Raw genomic sequence first — 20601 nt, forward strand, 5'->3', positions numbered from 1 at the left:
ATGACTCCACTGGAAATAAAAGAAATTAATCAATCCTATGAGAATAGCCATGGCAAGAATACACTTGGTCAGACTAATAAAAAAAAAAAAAATAGACCACCATGAATCTGCCAGAGATGAATGATCGCTGTTTCTTATTGAAATTTAATGAAATTTTTGACTGTATGTTGCTGAGGTTTTATATTTAAAGAAAAAAAAGAAAAAAAAAGTAATCTGTAAGTAGCTTAAAGAACATCCTGCTGAGAGATAGCTATGACTGAAGTGAGCTTGAGCAAAGCCTCTCGCGCGGAAAGCCTGAGCCCGTGACAGCTTTGAGAGGAGCTTTTCAGTGCCATCTAATGGTAGACTGAGAAAAACTACACTGAGGTCTTCACCCCCTGGGAACATTTTGGTTGCAATTACAGTCCCATATATATAAAGCAGGATTAATCATTCTCAACTTAATTTTTGCATCGTTCTTTATTAAAAAGTGCACATACTGACCCATGCTGGGAGTTCCCTTTCATGACCCTTCAACTCTGTGGCACGGAGGGAGTCTGACAACAAGACCTGAGAGACGCTGAAGTTCCTCTACAGTCCAGGGCTGAATGAATCCTGGCAGCGTGGGGGGGCGGGAATCCCAAAAAACTTTGGTAAGCATCTGCTTTCATGACTGAGCTGTAATAACAACATGATGTCCTTTCCAACCAGTACAACTGGAACAGTTACCCTCATAGCTGGACTAGGAAATTCAGCAAGTGTGACAGAGGTGATGTCTCTGCTTGGGGTTGCGAAATGATGAGATAAATCAGATTTGTGATGCCTGCTCATGACAACCAAGTCGCATTTCCTCTGCATCTGAATAATTTCTGCTTCTGTCAGATGCAACAGTAACATATATTTTAAAATATAAAAGACAGTGTGACTTCAGACACACTCTTTATCTTGCCATTCACTATGAAGGTGTAATAAGGATGTGTAATACCTGAACAACATAGAAAGGCACTAATCGTTATATTTTGGTTTACAAAGAGTAAATTACCTTCATTCTCAGCAATGTTAGATCATTACTTTAATCCTGCATGAGACAAATCAAATTCCAAAAGATTTGAAGAGAATGAGGTGTATGGAAAGACAGGTTTGGGGTGGTTTTTGTTGAGTTTTGGCTGAGGGTTTTTTTACTCCTTGGAGAAGGTGGTAGCATTTCTGCTTAGGGAATCCATGCTCCTCTTGACATTTTTTTTCTGTTTTGACTCACTATGTGCCACTAGGAATGCAAGTAAGTTACTCTTACCGTTCTTTTTTTCCCCTCAGTATGTATGTATATTTGATGATATACAGGGGAAAAGTGCTAAAAAAGTTAGAGGCTATATTCTCAACTGAAATTGGTCAGAATCTCACAGAACTTAGCACTGGAACATTCAAAATACATAAAGACACAAAGGTGTTCAGAGATTTCTTCCCAGTGAAGTTTCTAAGGAGGGGAAATAGCTTTGCCCATTAATTGCTCCATTACCAAATGTCCCTGACATAAAAACCCTCCCATTCAAACATTTAATGACAAAGTTTATACAGGTGAAAAATTAAGCAAGCACTTATAAAGCCCGTGCTAATTGCACAGCTGCTGTTCAGCAGTAGTTCTGCAGTTATATCACTTTTCAGATTTGCCAGTATTTTTCCAAGGGATGACTGGTCTGTCAGGTGAGGTGGCCAGCATTTTAAAGCAAAACTGTAAAGTTGAGGAGCTTTTCCATTTGCCAAAATTACCCTTAACCTTGTGCAGCCACTTACATGAGGGCAAGAGGCTACCAATCTGATTGAATTCTGTGCCTGCTCTGTATGGATACAGAGAATTCCCCAAATCCTGAGAAACTGGAGTGATCAGAAGCACCAAGAGATTGGTGCACAGGATAGAGAAATCTGAGAGAAGGCAGAAGAGGGGATGGACCTCTCCTACTTTCTGAGCTCCACAGAAAAGGAATTATGAATTACCTCCAGTAATGGAGATGCTGAGTAAGAGGGAGATGTTATGTGAAAGAAAATAAGAAGGATAAGGGAAAAAACATGAGCCACAGAGGGGTTTGGATTAAATTGTCATGGTGGCAAAGCCCTTCAAATCAATGTGTGGTTGGAAAACTTGTGTGTCTGCTGAAGTGATTTCCCCAGTGAGAGATTTTAAATGTTTTACTGGTTTGGGCATTTGGTCAGAACATGAGGGGCTGAAAATACAGGGAAAAAAAACTTCCCTAGGAAGCTGGGGAAATGATAATGGGAAACAGCTCCAGCACATCTCAGTGGAGCAGGAGACCATCAGTGGCTGGACCAGTCGTCCAGCAGAGAACAGGGCAGAGGTGGCCCAAGCACAGAGGGCTCCTCCCGTGGAGTCTCCCGGTTTGCTGAGGAGGGATCGGCAGGACGCCCGCTTCAGCCTCCTGCCCTCCTGCTTCTCTCCCAGCGCCCTCCAGCCTCTGCTCCCAAGCCACAGAGTGCAGAAGGGGAGAGCCAGTCACAAATATCTAGAGGGAGGATGCCAAGAGGATGGAGGCAGGTTTTTCTTGGTGGTGCCAACTATTAGGACAAGAGGCAACAGGCAGAAAATGATGCACAGGAAATTTCACCGGCACACGAGGAAGAATTTCTTTACTGCTGGGATAACCAAGCACTGGTATAGGCTGCCCAGAGAGCTTGTGGAGTCTCTTCACTGGAGATGCTCAGCAACTGCCTGGACACAATCCTGTGCCCTGTGCTATGGGATGAAAAAGTAGTGCAGTCTCTTCGATATGATGTGATCTTGATAGCTGGTCTAGACATGGCAAGAAAGTAAGTACAGAAGAAACAACTTGCTACTGAGAAAGATGTCATATCTAAAATTTGACTTTTGATAAGTTTTTACATCAGTTTTTGGTGGTTTTTTTTTTTGTTTGTTTTTTTTTTTTTTTTTTTTTGGGGGGGGTGTAGCTTTTTTGATTCTCTAAATATATGTTTTGGATGTATGGATATTCCTGTTCATTTCACCCTACCTCCCTTGAAACAGCCTGCTTGAGCAGGGAGGTTGGACCAAATGAATACTGTGGCGCCTTCTTCCAGTCTTGCCCGTTCCGTGATTCCGTGAGAGGCGCCTCGGCTCGCAGACCGGCGGGCACGGGGCGGAGAAGGAGCGGGCCCCGCGCTGCCCATTCCGCCCCGGGGCGCCGAGCGAGTCCGCCGAGCCCCGGTCCCGGCAGAGGGCGCCGAGCCGCGGCTGCGGCGGCTCCGGCTCCGCCTCCGGCGGGCGGGCGAGCGGCGGCGCGGGGACGGCAGCGCGGCCCGGGCCGAGGCGCCCCGGCACCCAGGTAACGCCGGCCCGCGGGCCGCCCTCCGCCGCCGCCGGGGCGGGCGCGCAAGGCTCCGAGGCGGCGGGGCCGGGTCCTGGCGGCGGCCGGCGGCGGCTGGGCCGCGGCCGGGCCCCTGCGGCCTCCCGGGGCAGCCGCCGGGGAAGGCGGGGCCGCCCGGTGCCGGTGCCGCCGCCACCGAGCGCCCCGCCGGCGGGTCAGGGGGTGCCGGGCCCGGCTCTGCCCGCCCGGGGGTTCCAGCGGGGCGGAGGGGGCGCGCCTGCTGCGCCGGGCGGGCTCAGCCCCCTCCTGGGCCGCTTGTACCCGCTGGCCTGCGCGGAACAAACTAAGGTCGAACGCTAAAAAGAAGCAATAATATTTGTTAGCACGTTCTGCAAACAATATTTGCAATAATATTTCTGTGCACGTTCTGCAAGTAATATTTGCAGTAATATTTCTTTGCATGTTCTTGCAGTTCCAAATAACTGTTGGAATTTGCCCCCGAACTGAGGAGAGGCCTGTGTCTTCTGCAGTCGCTGTACCGTCCTACAATTCAAACTATTTTTTCCTGTATTTCAAGGTCACATATTTAGAGACAAGAAAATACAGGGGAGGTGTAGTTATTTTTATTTGGTCGGTAATTGCTGTCATTGATCAGGGCTTTTTTTCTCAGCCACAAATACCGCCTCATTTAATGTTTGGGCAGAGGTCACTGGGGTGCGGGGAAACAAGACTCTAATCTCGTAAGGAAACACGTGTTTCCGTGGATATGAGATCACAGTAAAAGCCAGCCCTGCGCCCAGCTCGTAGGGGCTGTAAATCATTTTCTGAGAGCCTTGAAAGACATCTGAGGTGTTTTGGAGGTGTTTGCCCCTACTTGTCCCAGGTCAGAGAGAGGAGCAGCAGTGTTGTATTGATCAGTTTTGCGCAGCAGCACCGGGGAGCTTTCATATGAGTCTGCTGTTGGCAGTGTCATTCCTGGTATCACGCCTGTTGCGGTGCACAGAGCCGTGTTATTTCTGCCGAGGGCTACCTCGTCACCAGTTCCCATCTGGAGAAACAGGGGGGGATGCTGTGCAGCGTTTTGCCACGCAGGGGTCTTGTGGTACAAGCAGAAGAAACGGAGGTTAAGCAGCTTTCAGCTTTTCTGGATTTGCTTGCTTGCAATGTTCAGCAACTTGCTTGTATTGACAATGACTCATGATAAATAGAGATATCCCTGTGCTTTTTATGACACAGATAGCAGCGTTACTGTGTATTTTGTGATTGTATTTCAGATGTAGAGAGAGAAGTGCCACAAATGTGTTTGCACAGTTAATGCTGAACACCAGAGAAAGAATTGCAAACGGAGTATTCTGCTGGGCTTTTCTGCATTTGTTTCTCATCTGGTGTCTTAGCTCTTTGTAGTGTTGGCCAGTGTATGAGAAAGTCGGATCATAAAGCCGCCTAAAGCCTTGTGCTTTCAGGTGATGCATCACTGTATGGGGAACTGGATACTCATCTTTCTGTAGTAACTGTTATGACATATGTAGGGAAATCCTTCCAATCCGTCAAAGCAGTTGCTCATTTTTACATATGAGTGTTTATTTTATTTTAGGTTATGCTATGACTGGCTTCAGACTCCCCGTCAGCACTTTCAGAAAACTAAATGTCTGGATCGGACTGTGGGAGAAATTTCCCTCAAATAAACTCTATCCCACTTGGAGGAGAAGCTTATTCTGCAGCTGTCAAGCAAGCACAGTAAACTACAGAAGATGTTTCAGTTTTTCTCCAGTCAGACTCAGTTCACTAAGACTCTCTCCAGAGTATATCTCAGTACTTTCTCTGAGGAACAAAAGCAGCAAAAGCTCTAAAAAGAGCAGACAAAGTGTGCAAGAGGAGGAGGAAGAAGAGGATGAAGAGGAAAGTAATTTGGAAGATGAATTTGAGGATGACCCCAATGTAGTAAAAGATTACAAGGATCTTGAAAAAGTAGTGCAGTCTCTTCGATATGATGTGATCTTGAAAGCCGGTCTAGACATGGCAAGAAAGTAAGTACAGAAGAAACAACTTGCTACTGAGAAAGATGTCATACATCTAAAATTAGACTTTTGGTAAATTTTTACTGCTGGAATAACTCAGTATTTGCGGGGGGTTTTTTTGGTGTAGCTTTTTTTGACTCTCTAAATAGATGTTTTGGATGTATGGACATTCCTGTTTATTTCACCCTACCTCCCTTGAAACAGCCTGATTTTATTTTCCCTATATGCAGTATTTCTAAGATTGCTGAGGAAGCATTTTGTAATCACTTCCTATTTATTTAAAATTAAGGAAATGCAAAATACTGTACTGTGTGATATGAAAAGGTCTAATTTGAGATTGAGGGAGTAAAATAATGCACTATTTAATGAATGGAGAAATAGGGGCTGGTAAGTATAAGCTTCACAGGTCCACCAGGTAAATGTGCAGTCTATAAATGTATCACAGTGTTTGATCTAATGCAACCTGCAGAAGTCTGATATCACTGTGTTGTTGGAACAGAATGTTAGTATAACTTGATCACTAACAAATTATTAAACTGGCTGGGGCAGGAAAGGGGATATTATTTATTGGATATTCAGGAGACAGATCTCTAGAAACAGCTTTTCTGGCACAGAGCAACTATATGCTATTATTTCATTTAATATTTGTGAAAGCCCTTTTCTTTACTTCCAGTTCAAATCTCTCCTGACCTTAAGTGGTGTCCTTTGCACACAAGTTAGAGATGTAGAAATGTGCCTTGCCTATGAATGGTGGTGTTGTGTTTCTGCAAAGAAACAATTGCATTTTGTTTGCTGCACACTATAACTGCAATAAAACCTTGTTTTTCTTTAGTAAAGTAGAAGACGCATTCTACAATAATGAACTCAGGCTGAATGGAGAAAAACTATGGAAGAAAAGTAGAACTGTAAGACTTAATTTTTTTTTAATATAGTACAAGAAAATATCTAAGGCATGATCTCCCTCTAGATCACTCTGCAAAGGTGAATGCACAGCATTGCTAACACCACTTCCATCTGGGGGGATGGTGTGACCATGGTTCCCTGGGTAAAACTTTATTCCCTAAGGCAGACAGGAAACTTGTGTGGTTGGAGAATCAAATCTAAGTCTGAAAGCCAGGAGAAGGCAGCGAGGACGGAACATTTTAAGTTGCTGAAGGAAGTGATGATATCACTATGTGAGGTTGATGGAGTAGGAATGATTAAATCTGAGATACTGGTGGAGCAGGCACATGATTAAAGAAAAACAGGAAGTTTGATGATAGAAAGGGATTGAAACTGGGGTAGCTGAGGGAAGGTTGTTGTACCTGTAATAGAGCACACAGGACCACAGTTAGGAGAGAGACAGAAGGGTCACCAGACATGTACTTACTTCTGCCTACCCTTTCTTTATGTGAGGGTGATCCTCGGCCGTGGCGAATGTCATCAAAGGGCAATATGATGAGAAGTTTTGATTCCTGATCCCATAGAGTTAAGGCTGGTTTATGAGAGGTGTGCTGCTTCTGTGTGACTTTTGAGAGGAGCACAGGCACTTGCTGAGCACTCTGTTCTTTGAAACACTTTAAACTGTTTTAAAGGCAGGAGGGAGAACTTCACACTTTGCTGGTTTGTGTCTGTGTTGACAGGAAATAAAGACATATGTGAAACCTTTTTTACAGAGTTAGGTGTTGGTTGTATCACACGGAGCGTGAAGCTCTTGGCAGGGGAAGTGCTGAGACATGTAATTGTGTACTGCCATGGCTTTCCTGGAAATTCATCTCTGGAGGATCTATAATAGGTCTGGTATTGGCTGCCTTCCTCCTCTCCTGTGAGATAGGAATATTAAGTGGAAAGAAAGGAACATGGCGGGGATTTCCCCAGGCAATGTTTATAATCACTCATCTTCTCTTTCTGTTTCCAGGTGAAACTTGGTGACACACTGGATCTCATAATAGGTGAAGATAAAGAAACAGGAAGTGCTGTAGTTATGCGGGTAGTCTTAAAAAAATTATCTGACAAAACTGAAAATGAAAAATACAAAGTTGTTTTGAGGCGTTGGAAAAACTTAAAAGTGCCCAAACAGGATGTACTTAAGTAACAAGGGGTTGCATGTGGCAGCATAAGATTTTTGCAGAAAAACATATTTTTTTGTTAAATATGAATTTTGGTTGAACAAAATTACAGTACCCTTTTTAAGGGCTTGTGTCAGAATGTTATCTCGCTCTGCTGCGTACATCAATAATCATGCAATAAAGCCTGTCAATTTTGGTGGTAGCTTTGTCTTGTGGTACTGTAAGTTAAAAGATCCAACACTTACATTTCCAGGAAGTTTCTTATAAATGATGAATCAATAAAGATTGATTTGATCACTATTTAATTGTTGTCTAATTTTGTTAATCAGAAAGGTTACATTAAAGCTGATATCACATCAAACAAAATGGCTTTCTTTGTTTTATCTCTATTCATGAAGTAGGACGAAAGCCTTCAATTATGTAAAGTTCCTTTTTCATTATTTAATCTTAATTAAAGGTTAACAATACAACTCCATGCTTACATATGCTGCTGCTATACCAAGAATACAGCAGGATACTGATTGCAGTGACATATTTCTAAGCACGAAAACTTCATGATGACAGACAGTCATAGAATCAGAATAGTTTATGTTGAAGAGACAAGATCATTGAGTCCATCACTAAATTGTGTCCATAAGTACCACATCTACACACCATTTAAATACCTCCAGGGATGGTGACTCCACCACTTCCTGGGCAGCCTGTTCCAATGCTTGACAACCCCTGCCAGTGAAGAAATCTTTCCTGATATCCAATCTAAAACTCACCTGGTGCAACTTGAGGCTCTTTCCTCTTGTCAAATCACTTGTTGTCTGGGAGAAGAGACCATCCCCATTCCCCATCACTCTCTGGGCCCAGCCATCCAGACAGGTTTTTACCCAGTGAATGATGCACCTGTCCAAGCCATAAGCAGCCACTTTCTCAAGAAGGATGCTGTGGAAAATATCAGAAGCTTTACTAAAGTCCAGGTAGACAACATCCACAGCCTTTTCTTCATTCATTAAGGAAGTTGGTTTATCACAGATTGAGATCAGGCTGGTCAAGCAGGACCTTCCTTATATCTCTAGAGTGTTTGTAAGCCTTTCTTTTCAGGTTCGCAAGATTTCGTTTCCCTATCCGAAAGCAAATGTTATTTCCATTCGGGAAGGGAAAGAAATCTAGCAATTTCAATGGGGATCAATTGGGCAAGCTTTGGTCCATGTCCCTGCACTTGATGGCATGCCATGCCTTTTGATGGCTTTCACTTAGGCCAAGACTTTTTTTTTTTTTTTAAAGTATCCACACCATGTCCCTCATATCTTCCCCTCAAAGTTTTGTCTTCCTCCTTGGTATTTTCTACTGCTTTTGCAACATCTGAGAGGTTAGTTTTGGCCTGTTTTGGTCCTTGGCACTGCACATCATTTCCTCCCAGACCACTTTCTTGTAGTTACTAAATCTCCCCATTTTCTTTTTTATTTTCCTTCAATTGCATTTCTTTTCAGCATATCTCCTTTTCAGAGTGTGGAGGGATAGAATGTAAGAAAATAAAGATAGTGCAGAAGGTAGTCTCACACCTGAGGAGTTGCAGCTGTACTAATCACCAAAGATTAGGAACAGGCTTGCCCTTAATGGGCCACAGCTGTGTCCAATAAGAACATGAGTGCTACAAAAGAGTGGGTTAGCTGGTTGAAGAGAGTTGGATTTTGTTGGCTCTGAAGGAGTCAGTGTTGTGAGGAGCTACCCATGAGAAATCACCGAGAAGGTACGAGAGCTTTCCAATAGGATGGCAGCATCAGAGTGTTTGTGAGTACTTCTTTTCTCTTTCTGGGATTTGAATGGATCAATTTTGGCAAGCTTTGGTGCGTGTCCCTGCGTTTGATGGCATGTTGTGCCTTTTGATAAGAGTCACTTTGGCCAAGATTGATTTTTGATTTTTTTTTTAAAGTATCCATGCTATGTCCCTCATATCTTCCCCTCTAAGTTGTGTCTTCCTCCTGCTTTTTTCCCCTGCTTTTGCAACATCTGTTAGCTTAGTTTTGGCCTGTTTTGGTCCTTGGCACTGCAGCTCATTTTCTCCCAGACCACTTCCTTGTAGTCACTAAATCTCCCCCTTTTTTTTTTTTATTTTCCTTCAATTGAATTTCTTTGATCAAATCATTGCTATTTCAGAGTGTTTGTAAGTCCTGCTTTTCTCTTTCTGGGAGTTTTATGGATCAATTTTGGCAAGCTTTGTTCCGTGTCCCAGCACTTGATGGCATGCCATGCCTTCTGATGGGATTCACTTTGGTGAAGATTGAATTTTTTTTTTTTTTTTTTTTTTTTTGGTGTCCATGCCATGTCCCTCATATCTTCCCGTCAAAGTTGTGTCATCTGCCTTGATTTTTTCACCTCCTTTTCCAACATCTGAGAGCTTAGTTTTTGCATGCTTTTGACCTTTGCACTGCACCTCATTTTCTTCCAGACCACTTTGTTGTGGACACTAAAACTCCCAATTTTCAAGGTTTTTTGGGTTTTTTTCAATTGCATTTCATTTGATCATATCTCCTTTTCAAAGTGTTTGTAAGCCATTCTTTTCAGGTTTGCAAGATTTCGTTTCCCTTCCCAAAAGGGAATGTTACTTCCTAAGGAAATGTTCAAGGCCAAATGAGACAGGTCTTGTGCTAACCGAAATTGCATGGTCAGTCCATGCCCGGCAGAGCATGACACAATTTTTCTTGGAAAAGTCTCACAGCTTTCAGGGTTGAAATTCATTTGGAAGCTTTAGGGCACTGCAGTGTGGGGGAAAGTCAGCATGGAGCCATCTTTGAAAGCCCTCACTTTCCCAAGCAGATGAGATGGGAACCCTGGATCAGGGACTTGTCCCGATTTTTACCCCTTTACGTCATGTTCTCCAAAATGAACATTTTAAAAGTACAAGATTTGATTTCTTGCTCCCATCACCTGAACCACTCTGGGGCTCATCAGTTTATGCTTAGGGCAATGCCATTGGAAGAACCAACATGGATTTCAGTGCCTGTGAAGCATCAAAATGAACTCCACTTCTCCAGAATCTGGGGTGAATGTTGCAGCACCCAGACTCTCAGACTGAAAAGGACACTGAGTGCCCTGACCTGCTGAGCACAGCCAGGGCTCTGCATGATCACCATAGGCAAAAAGGGGACAGAAGAACCCAGATCCTGAAGCCTGACACTGATCAAACAGGGATCAGTCTCAATATCACAACGTTCTCCACTGCAAAAAAAACATCTCCGCTGTTTGTGTGACCCAGCACACCCCCCTCCAATCAACATTCAAATAGTCAAGAGTGGCCCCGGGTAAGGGGATACCCAGCACATTTACATCCCTGCACCTGCCCTGTGCCCACAGCAGCGGCACCAAAATCCCTGGAGTGCCTTCAGCTTAGGCATGGAATCCTGCTCCTCCATTTCACATCTGAAATTACAAGTCATGGATGTGAGGATGTTCACTGCTATGTTCAGCAATCAGATAGAAAAGGGCTTGTGCCATGACATCCCTACCCACAGCGCAAGGCAGAGAGCTTGAGTAAGTCAGTTTTGAGTAGGAAATGGCCCTGTCCTAGAAAGAAGTCAGCCCTTTAAGCTAAGCAACATACTTTTCTCTAAACAAATCAAAGTAGGAATCTATTCATAAGAGACAACATTGCAGAGGAAAAAGTACAGAAATCTTTTCTTGTTTAGAGAAGAAGGGCCCCAGAGCACTAACCCTTCACCTAACATAAATGAATGTTCTTTAATACTTTCTTTTAGGAAGGATTGTTGCTGACACCTAAGCTGAACAGGACATACTGCTAGCAAAATAAGCATGTCTCAAGATACAGCATGTCAAGGCTGTTTTCACGGGCAAGCAAAGAGAATCAAAACACAGCATCAAGGCAATATTTCCACGTGTTTGGCAGTGGATGTGAGAAAGGAAGCAAAAAAAATGAAGCAAAAGCAGAGCTGTCTGAGAAACACTTGGTTTTTAGTACCCTTAACTTTGAAATAACTCAAGAACCTAAAGCAGGTGTCTAAAGATCAGTCATTCTGAGAACATATGTTTGCTTTCCTAGGTATAGATGTATAGGGTGTCTCTAGGATGCCTTTTAGGCACTGTGCTAGGCTCTAAGGTCTCCCTGGAGCTCTCTCTTCTCCAGGCTGAACAGCCCCAGCTCTCAGCCTGTCTCCACAGCAGAGGGACTCCAGCACCAGTTGCATTGTGTCCTCTCTGGAGGGCAGTGGAGGCACATTATTCCATTGGCTGCAGTTCTGGGAAAAACTTGGTGATGGGAAAAGCTGCTGCTCTTCCACTCTGGGAAGTACGGCAGGTGCCTTTTGGTCTCTTACTCGATGTTGTATGAAGTGCCCAAAATTGCTGTGCATCAGTATTCCCACACCCAAGGGCAGATCCACCCTGGATTCCTTGACACAGGCACTACCTGGTGTCACTAAATGCAGATAATACCTTTTCTTAATCTGCTTCCATTGGTTTTAACTCCACTGTAACACACAGAAACTCAGACACAGAAATGTACTGCAATGTATGTCCTGCAAAAACAAATGTCTCTTGAGCTGGAAAAACTGTCATATAAAACTGGCACCAAGCACATATTTACAAAAAAATACCCATGAAGCTTCCCAATTTTTAGGTAAGTCTACTTTTGCAGGGCTTGAAATCAACACAAGACTCAACTTGTCAAATACCTACAGGTTCACAAATCCAGCTTTCAGATCTGAAATACACAGCAGAGGAAAACAACAGCAGTTGCTCTGTTTTAAAAGTATTATAAATACTTGTAACTCTAGATAGAAAAAAATAATAAGTGTACATTAAAAATAGAAGCATATATAAACATATCTTTGTGAATGAAAGAGCAGAAGATGGTTAGCAAAATTCCCTGACTGGAGTAATTTTGGCAAAGGTCACATAAAGATAATATTTCATTAGGTAAACTGATAATGCTGAGACAAACAAGTAGGCTTTTGGACATTCAGGGCATTGTTCAGGTACCACTGGAAAATTTTATTGCATGTTATAATGTAATCTGAAATGTTGTCAACTTGGAGCTCAGGGCCAGTAAAACAGGACAGATACATTTGATTTTAAAAGGAATGTACTATTTATTTTTAGTCCTGTATAATTCAAAACTTGAAATAGTGTCTAAAATCAGATGGCAGCAAAGATTATGCCCTGAACTACTTTACGTAGAAAATATCTACAGATTCCCTTGGCCTGTACTGAGGTCAGACGAGTAGGAAGAGAAAAGACACAAAGGGTAGAGCAGATCAATATGAATGTTTTTCAGAATATGATTCCCTGACTTAATTACTCATCTCACTGCCCTGGATGTGCTTTGCTCAGTGCAAACCCCACTCTGAGAGATCATCATTGGTGAAAAAGGGACAGAAGAATCCAGATGCTGAAGCCTGACGCTGATCAAACAGGGAAAAGCCAAAACATCACAACACTCTCCACCGCAGAAAAACATCTCCGTTCTTTGCGACACCAGCACAGCCTCCCAAGCCAACATTCAAATAGTCAAGAGTGGCCGCGGGTAAGGGGATACCCAGCACATTTTCATCCCTGCACCTGCCCAGTGCCCACAGCAGCCGCACCAAAATCCCCCCAGGAGCAGCAGCAGCAGCAGCAGCTCTATAAAGCTCCTGTTGCCATCCCTGACACTCCACCAAGAGCAGCCACTGACCTGCCTCAGGCTCTGCTGCCACAGCCCCCTTGGCCAGCACAGCTCTGATCACCAGCTCGCACCATGGAAGCTTCTCCCTCTCCACAGCAATTCAATGTCACTGCATATGGAGCCACAGCTGTGGCCATCATCACCCTGGAGGCATTTGCTGGCATGTGGATCAATGCTTTCATCGTTTGTGTGCTTTGCATTGCCTGGGTCCAAAAGAAAATGTGGAATTCTAATGAGAAGATCTTGCTGCTGCTGGGATGCTCCAGGATATCCTATTTGTTCTCCTCATGGGTATCCCACTTCCTTTCAAAAATATATCCCAACTATCTTTATGCTCACTTTATACTTCCACTACTTGCAATTTTTCAAACCTTTTCTAATTATTCCAACTTGTGGGTCTCAGCCTGTCTTTGTGGTTTCCACTGCATAAAAATTGCCAATTTCAGGAACAGCTTCTTCATCTACCTGAAAGGAAAAGTTGACAGGATGGTGCCCTGGCTCTTGTTGGGGTCAGAGATTTTAGCTTTGGCTATGGGCATTGTTATCTATGACCTCATGGAAACTGCGCTGACTAGCAATCTAACTTTCACCTCCCAAGAAAACTTTTGGGAAGCAAGAATCACAATGGATAAACATTTTTTCTCCTCTTTTTTTCTCACTGGCTTTGGATATGCTGCCTCGTTCCTGGTAGTCATCTTTGCTGCTGTTTTCCTTCTCTTTTCCCTCTGGAGACACAAGTGCACAATGCAGACAAGCTCCATGAAGGACCTCAGCATGGATGCCCACATCAGAGCCATGAAATCTGTCCTCTCCTTCTTAGTGATGTACAGCATCAACTTTGTATGTTTGCTCTTGACAATAATTTATGCCATGAAGAAAGAAAATATCATGACACTTCTTATATCCATATATCTGTGTGCTTTTCCAGGTGTTCATTCTCTTATTCTGATTTTCAGTAATCCCAAGCTGGAAAAGGCAATGCTAAAGATTCTCTCCTGTATGAAGTGTGAGTTTTTCACGAAATAGGAACTGTGATAACAGCTAGAGCCCATGTAAAATGTTGATCTCTTACTATAGTAAATAACTAATTTAATTTCTGATGCAGGTCTCCAGGCAGTGTAGATGATATTGATGTTCACTCTTCAACATCCAAGCTAGAGAAAACTTCATTTGTATCTTTTGAGCATTATTATTTTGAGCTAAATATATTATTATAATGTTGCATTATTATCATACTTAGATTTAGGTAAACTTTGAGACATATTTGTGTCATTAACAAAGTAATTTAGCCCTGTTGGTAGGAATAATGCCTCAGCCCCTGTGTGGTGAAGGGATTAATGTGGGCATGAGAGTCTGCTGGTGGGGTGATGGATCATCAGGCAGAGCCCCTTTACCTCTGCCTGGGCCCAGTGGAAGAGGGAGTGATGCTAATTGAGTGTTCAGCCCCTGCCCAAGACTCACAGCCTTTGCAATCCCAACCCTGGCTATCCCTCATCTCCACAGCAGCTGGCTGCCCACCCCCATTCACCATGGCAGCAAGGAGGTATTTTGACTGCAGCCTCACCTGCATTTCTCCCAAAAGGATCGATTTGGCATTTCAAATCCTGCCTGGCAGAGGATGGGAATATGACCCCACTGTGCAGACAGGACAGCAGGATTGCTTTGCTCTCCTCCCCAAAGCAGGGAACACCCCTTGGTTAAGATTTGCTCTTTTGACTCTGTCACATTTTACCCTGTGGAAATTCTGTTCATAGGCCTACCTGGTGGTGAAGTTGAGCTTAATGAATTACCCATTGCTCTTCCTTATTTGCTTCTTTTTTCCTAAATATATTTAGAGCTAGTCCAGTGCGTGTATTTATTAGTGGCAATTCCCAATTTGTATTTCTACAATAAATTCCATGAGTTGTGATTCTGTGACTCTGAAAGTTCTTATTGAACATGACAAGATTTACATGTTGAATTTGCCAGAATCTGAAATTGAACTGGACTGCACCTGGGCCTTTTCATCTCTGAGGACCAGCAAGGGCTTTATTTTATGTAAAATTTCTATACTCTAAATGGAACAGAAAAATGTGCAAGACTGGAACACTAACTGGATGCAAAAAATGGAATAACAGTTGTTCCAAGCAGCCACAAATGTTTTGGTATTGACAGAATGAAATGGCTGCAATGAAGAGGTTTCTCTCTATTTTGGTTTACCTTTCCTTCTGCTGTGGCCCTGTGCTGTGGCACATATTATGGGCTGTATGAGTGCCTGGCAGTGGCTGACAGCTCAGTGTGAACATGCTGAGCCCTGTCACTCCCCAGAGGTGGTCACTGAGCCACAAAGAGCGAGGCAGGAACGGCCCCGGGGAGCTCAGGGGCTGCAGAGCCCCCTGCCCACTGCAGCCCTGCGTGTCCTCTGTGCCCCACTGCCTGCAAGGACAGGATTGCCTGCTCTGTGGCACTGCTCTCCTGGCCTGGCTGACCTGGAGATGAGCTTGGCTTTTCCCACTGCACTCTGGCTCACTTACAGCCCCAGGAAGGTGGATTTTGTGCAAGGTGCAGCGTGGAATGCAGCCACAGCTTCATCTCACAGTGACCCACAGGCAGATGTACAGGGTGCCCGGGCCAGGAGCTGCAGCTGGGGGCCTGTGGGGTCTCAACCAGGTGAGGTCAAGGCTGTCCCATGCTGGGAAAAGCCAATTCCAGGCACTCCAATGGTCCCAACACTGGACATTGCTCTTCTCATCAGCAACCACTGTGGCTCCTCTGGTAAAAGAGAAGACCTGAAGGACTGCAGGCCATGGGAGGCAGCCATGATGGAGCAGGAGAAAAATGAAGGAGACAACTCTTTATGAACTGACAAAAACATTCCCTGACCTCCTGTGCTCCTGAGGAGAGGAGGTTCTAGGAATCTATGAATGAGTTAAATCGAGCCTGAGATTATTGGGGGGTGAAGAGCAAATATTCTAGTTATGTGCATGTTCTACATCATCCTACTCTGTTTTCAACAGGCAATAAATTAAACTGATTTTCTCTGCCTCAAGTCTGTTTTGTCTGTGAGAATAATTGCGGAGTGATTCCCCTGTCTTTGTCTTGACTCATGAGCAGTTCCACCTTATTTGCCAGCCCTGTCCTATTCCAGAGTGAGAGTCAAGGAGTGACTGAATGGGGCTCTGAGAGCTGCCCAAGGACAACTCCCCATGAGAGTGAAATGTGAAATAGTTCCAGTGGGGAGGAACACATTCAGTGCAGACAGCTCAGGGAGCAGCTGCAATGGGAGGGAGCTGCAGGCTGTGGGGAAGTGCTGGGAGTCCCAAGCATGGTGCCAGGCCTTGCACAGCAAAGGGCACAGGGACCTGTGGCACCAGGCAGCTGACAGGACACTCAGGACACCCCAGTCATCATGTGCACAGACAGGAAGGACACAAAATCCCAGGGATCCAATAGTTTGGCTCACCTCCTCAGAGTCACCCAGCTTGAGCTGCCTCTGTGCTACTGTGCCATGATTAAAGTGCTTGAAAGATCCAGAGGCCTGAGACTCCACTATGGGAAAGCCAGTGCCAAGCTGGAGAGGAAACCTTGTAGTGAAACCATCAGGTTTTGCCACAGCCCTGTGGAGAATCTAAATAATGGAATGCTTACACAGCAGCAAAGAAGCTTCCTGACTCCAGGGACATCCAGCCTATAACCTATCCCTATAGCCATGTAAGGCAATATCTTGTTAACCCTACTATTGGTCACTTATGGTCCCTCTAACCTTTGCCATTGGTCGGGATTGGAACCGGGCCAAGGCTATAAAAGTAGCATACTGTACCCCTAATAACTCCGAAGAGGAAGTGCTGACAGCCTTCACTCACCCCTCCAATAAAGCCATACAGGTGGAACAGCCGGCGTCCTCTCCTTCTCCTCTCTCTACCGTCTGCTGGAGCCTCTAGCCAAGGGAAGCTACCTAGCAAGCAAAGCTAAAATCATATGAGCTGCCTAATCACTATAAGAGCTGAATATTCCCTGCTTGCTAGGGGCTGACCCACGGCCTTGGCTGGAGCAAGCTGGCTTCTGGCACTCAGTCCCCTCGGGGACTGAGCTCTGGAGCTGTAATAGCTTGCCTAGGATAAGACCAATGAAGGCTCATTTAAAACCTGTTCTGGCTGTGAGCGTGGTGTGTGCAGGGAGTGGAGTGGGGCAGCTGCCCACGGTGAAGGGGCTTTGGTGCCTGCAGTGACAGTCTCTGGTGCTGGGGCGTGACTGTCAGAGGCCTCCTGGGTGGCAAGACAGGAAAGTTCCCTTCACACCAGCATGAACAGAGCAGAACCTGAACTGGTCATTTCTTTTACCAGCTCACACTCAGAGGGTCATTTTACCTGACACCCAGTGCCAGGTGTGCATTGCTCATCTCACCTGCAAAAAGCTTCCTCCCTGCTTCTATAGTGAGAGACACAACCATTTAGGCCTGAGCAACCTCTCAACCACTGATTCTAGCAGGCTGCCTCACCAAACTACCCAACTCTCCTTAAACAGCAACTGCCCAGAAACAAGCAAACAAATAATTAATGCCACTTGATAACATGCCAATCCACCTTCTGGGGCTAAGAATGATTAGGATTTGAATTTACATTTCCATAACAAGTTCATGACACATGCCCTGAGGAGATTTCATTTTGGGACCTTCTGCTCATTGAAGTCCAGTTATGGATGGAACATATCCCAGCGGTGAGGACTGAGGAATGTTGTGGGAAACATTGCTGAAGGACAGGGCCAAAGAAGGGAGGGGATAGGTTGCTCCATGTGCTGGAGAAAGAATTCCCCTGCAGCCTGTGAAAAGCACCATGGTGCGGCAAGCGTGCCCTGCAGCCCATGGAGGTCTGTGGGGGAAAGGAGAGGCACCTGCAGCCCCAGGAGAACCCCACAGCACAATCGGTGGGCTGGGTGTGTCCTGAGGGATGGCAGCCCCTGCAGAGGCCACGCTGGAATCAGCTCATGCTGAAGGACTGCAGCCCAATGGAGGGACCATTGCTAGAGCAAGGGAAGAGTGCAAGGACAGAGTGGAGAGGACAATTTGGTATGAGATGACTGCAACCCCAATTCCCCATCCCTGATGTAGGGGAAAGATGTAGAGAACTTGGGAAAGAGGTATCAAACTGATCTGAGGAAGCAGGGGACGGTGGAGGCAGCAGGTTCAAATCTTCTCCTTGTTTCTTATCAGCCTACAATATTTCCAATAGTCAATAAATAATTTGATTTTGTTCTTCTCAAGACTCTTCTGTTGATGACATTCCCTGGTGATTGACCTCCCTGTCCTTATCTCAATCCATGAGGTTTTCCATCTTATTTTCCACACCGGCCCCAACTGTAGGTGAGAGTGTAGGAGCAGCTGGGTGGGAATGTGACAGCTGCACAAGGTCCACCCATCACAGCAGGTGAAACGTAAAATATCTCCAGTAAGAACACAGAAAAACCACTGTGAACTGATCATTTCTGTCACCAGCAGCTCAGGTCCAAATGCAGATTGTAAGCAGCTGTGCTGGGCCCATCTCCCCTGTCAAAGGCCTTGAAAGGACAGAAACAGCCACACATCCCCTTTTTCATTGCTGCTGCTCATGCACTTCCTGCTTTAACCTGAAAGCCGCAGTTGATCACACAAAAATAGACCTGGAACATCCATCTCATTCCCTACATCAGCCAGGGCTTTGCATGATCATCATAGGCAAAAAAGGGACACAAGAACCCAGATCCTGAAGACTGACACTGATCAAACAGGGATCAGTATCAAAATCAAAACACTCTCCACAGCAGAAAAAGATCTCCGCTCTTTGTGACACCCAGCACAGCCCCCCCAAACCAACATTCAAATAGTCAAGGGTGGCCCTGGGTAAGGGGATACCCAGCACATTTACATCCCTGCACCTGCCCTGTGCCCACAGCAGTGACACCAAAACCCCCCCAGCAGCAGCAGCAGCAGCAGCTCTATAAAGCTCCTGTTGCCATCCCTGACACTCCACCAAGAGCAGCCACTGACCTGCCTCAGGCTCTGCTGCCACAGCCCCCTTGGCCAGCACAGCTCTGATCACCAGCTCGCACCATGGAAGCTTCTCCCTCTCCACAGCAATCCAATGTCACTGCATACGGGGCCACAACTGTGGCCGTCATCACCCTGGAGGCATTTGCTGGCATGTGGGTAAATGCTTTCATCGTTTGTGTGCTTTGCATTGCCTGGGTCAAAAAGAAAATGTGGAATTCTAATGAGAAGATCTTGCTGCTGCTGGGATGCTCCAGGATTCGCTTTGCATGCTTCGCATGGGTATACCAGTTCATTTCCATAATTTATCCCAACATCCTTCATGTTCAAACCATACTTCAACTACTTGCATCTTGTGCAGCTGTTTTTAATTATTCCAACTTGTGGGTCTCAGCCTGTCTTTGTGGTTTCTACTGCATAAAAATTGCCAATTTCAGGAACAGCTTCTTCATCTACCTGAAAGGAAAAGTTGACAGGATGGTGCCCTGGCTCTTGTTGGGGTCAGAGATTGTAGCCTGGGCTATGGGCATTGTTATCTATGACCTCCATGAAACTCTGCAGAGGAACAACATCACTGCCACCTGCCAAGGAAATTTTTGGGAAGTAACTATCACAAAGGACATACATCTTTTGTTTTCCTGTTTTCTTTCTGGCCTTGTGTTTGCTCTTCCATTCCTGGCAGTCATGTTTTCTGCTGTTTTCCTTCTCTTTTCTCTCTGGAGACACAAGCGCACCATGCAGACAAGCTCCATGAAGGACCTCAGCATGGATGCCCACATCAGAGCCATGAAATCTGTCCTCTCCTTCTTAGTGATGTACAGCATCAACTTTGTATGTTTGGTCTTGACAATCATATATGCCATGAAGAAAGAAAATATCATCACACTCCTTATTTACATATATCTGTTTGCTTTTCCAGGTGTTCATTCTCTTATTCTGATTTTCAGTAATCCCAAGCTGGAAAAAGCAATGCTAAAGATTCTCTCCTATATGAAGTGTGAGTTTTTCACGAAATGGGAACTGTGATAACAGCTAGAGCCCATGTAAAATGTTGATCTTTTACTGTAGTAAATAACTAATTTAATTTCTGATGCAGGTCTCCAGGCAGTGTAGATGAAACTGATGTTCACTCTTCAACATCCAAGCTAGACAAAACTTCATTTGTATCTTTTGAGCATTATTATTTTGAGCTAAATATATCATTATAATGTTGCATTATTATCATATTTAGATTTAGGTAAACTTTGAGATATATTTTTGTTATTAAAAAAGTAATTTAGCCCTGATGGTAGGAACGATGCCTCAGCCCCTGTGTGGTGAAGGGATTAATGTGGGCATGAGAGTCTGCTGGTGGGGTGATGGATCATCAGGCAGAGCCCCTTTACCTCTGCCTGGGCCCAGTGGAAGAGGGAGTGATGCTAATTGAGTGTTCAGCCCCTGCCCAAGACTCACAGCCTTTGCAATCCCAACCCTGGCTATCCCTCATCTCCACAGCAGCTGGCTGCCCACCCCCATTCACCATGGCAGCAAGGAGGTATTTTGACTGCAGCCTCACCTGCATTTCTCCCAA

The 20601-nt window shown here is 44.9% G+C and overlaps 3 protein-coding genes across 3 annotated transcripts; all 3 read left to right on the forward strand.

Annotated features, from left to right (window-relative positions):
• Positions 1–3249: 3249 nt before the first annotated feature.
• On the forward strand, positions 3250–7659 carry MTRES1 (mitochondrial transcription rescue factor 1). Its single transcript, XM_063153104.1, has 4 exons — positions 3250–3311; positions 4888–5320; positions 6144–6216; positions 7209–7659. Exons 2-4 carry the CDS (start codon positions 4896–4898, stop codon positions 7383–7385), a joined length of 675 nt encoding a protein of 224 aa, XP_063009174.1. The 5' UTR covers positions 3250–3311; positions 4888–4895; the 3' UTR covers positions 7386–7659.
• Positions 7660–13102: 5443 nt separating this feature from the next.
• On the forward strand, positions 13103–14056 carry LOC134416842 (taste receptor type 2 member 9-like). Its single transcript, XM_063153522.1, has one exon. It carries the CDS (start codon positions 13103–13105, stop codon positions 14054–14056), a length of 954 nt encoding a protein of 317 aa, XP_063009592.1.
• A 5038-nt stretch (positions 14057–19094) lies between these two features.
• On the forward strand, positions 19095–20057 carry LOC134416843 (taste receptor type 2 member 7-like). Its single transcript, XM_063153523.1, has one exon. The coding sequence runs from the start codon at positions 19095–19097 to the stop codon at positions 20055–20057; it is 963 nt and encodes a 320-aa protein (XP_063009593.1).
• The last annotated feature ends 544 nt before the right edge of the window (positions 20058–20601 follow it).

Source organism: Melospiza melodia, chromosome 3 (assembly GCF_035770615.1).
Source record: "Melospiza melodia melodia isolate bMelMel2 chromosome 3, bMelMel2.pri, whole genome shotgun sequence".
Lineage (NCBI taxonomy): Eukaryota > Metazoa > Chordata > Aves > Passeriformes > Passerellidae > Melospiza > Melospiza melodia.

What these genes read in the sequence shown, in the direction of transcription:
- LOC134416842 (XM_063153522.1), top strand. Translation starts at nt 13,103, where the DNA reads ATGGAAGCTTCTCCCTCTCCACAGCAATTCAATGTCACTGCATATGGA.
- MTRES1 (XM_063153104.1), top strand. Translation starts at nt 4,896, where the DNA reads ATGACTGGCTTCAGACTCCCCGTCAGCACTTTCAGAAAACTAAATGTC. An exon ending in GGTCTAGACATGGCAAGAAA is followed by an intron (nt 5,321 to 6,143) that starts GTAAGTACAGAA and finishes GTTTTTCTTTAG; the next exon opens with TAAAGTAGAAGACGCATTCT. An exon ending in TATGGAAGAAAAGTAGAACT is followed by an intron (nt 6,217 to 7,208) that starts GTAAGACTTAAT and finishes TTCTGTTTCCAG; the next exon opens with GTGAAACTTGGTGACACACT.
- LOC134416843 (XM_063153523.1), top strand. Translation starts at nt 19,095, where the DNA reads ATGGAAGCTTCTCCCTCTCCACAGCAATCCAATGTCACTGCATACGGG.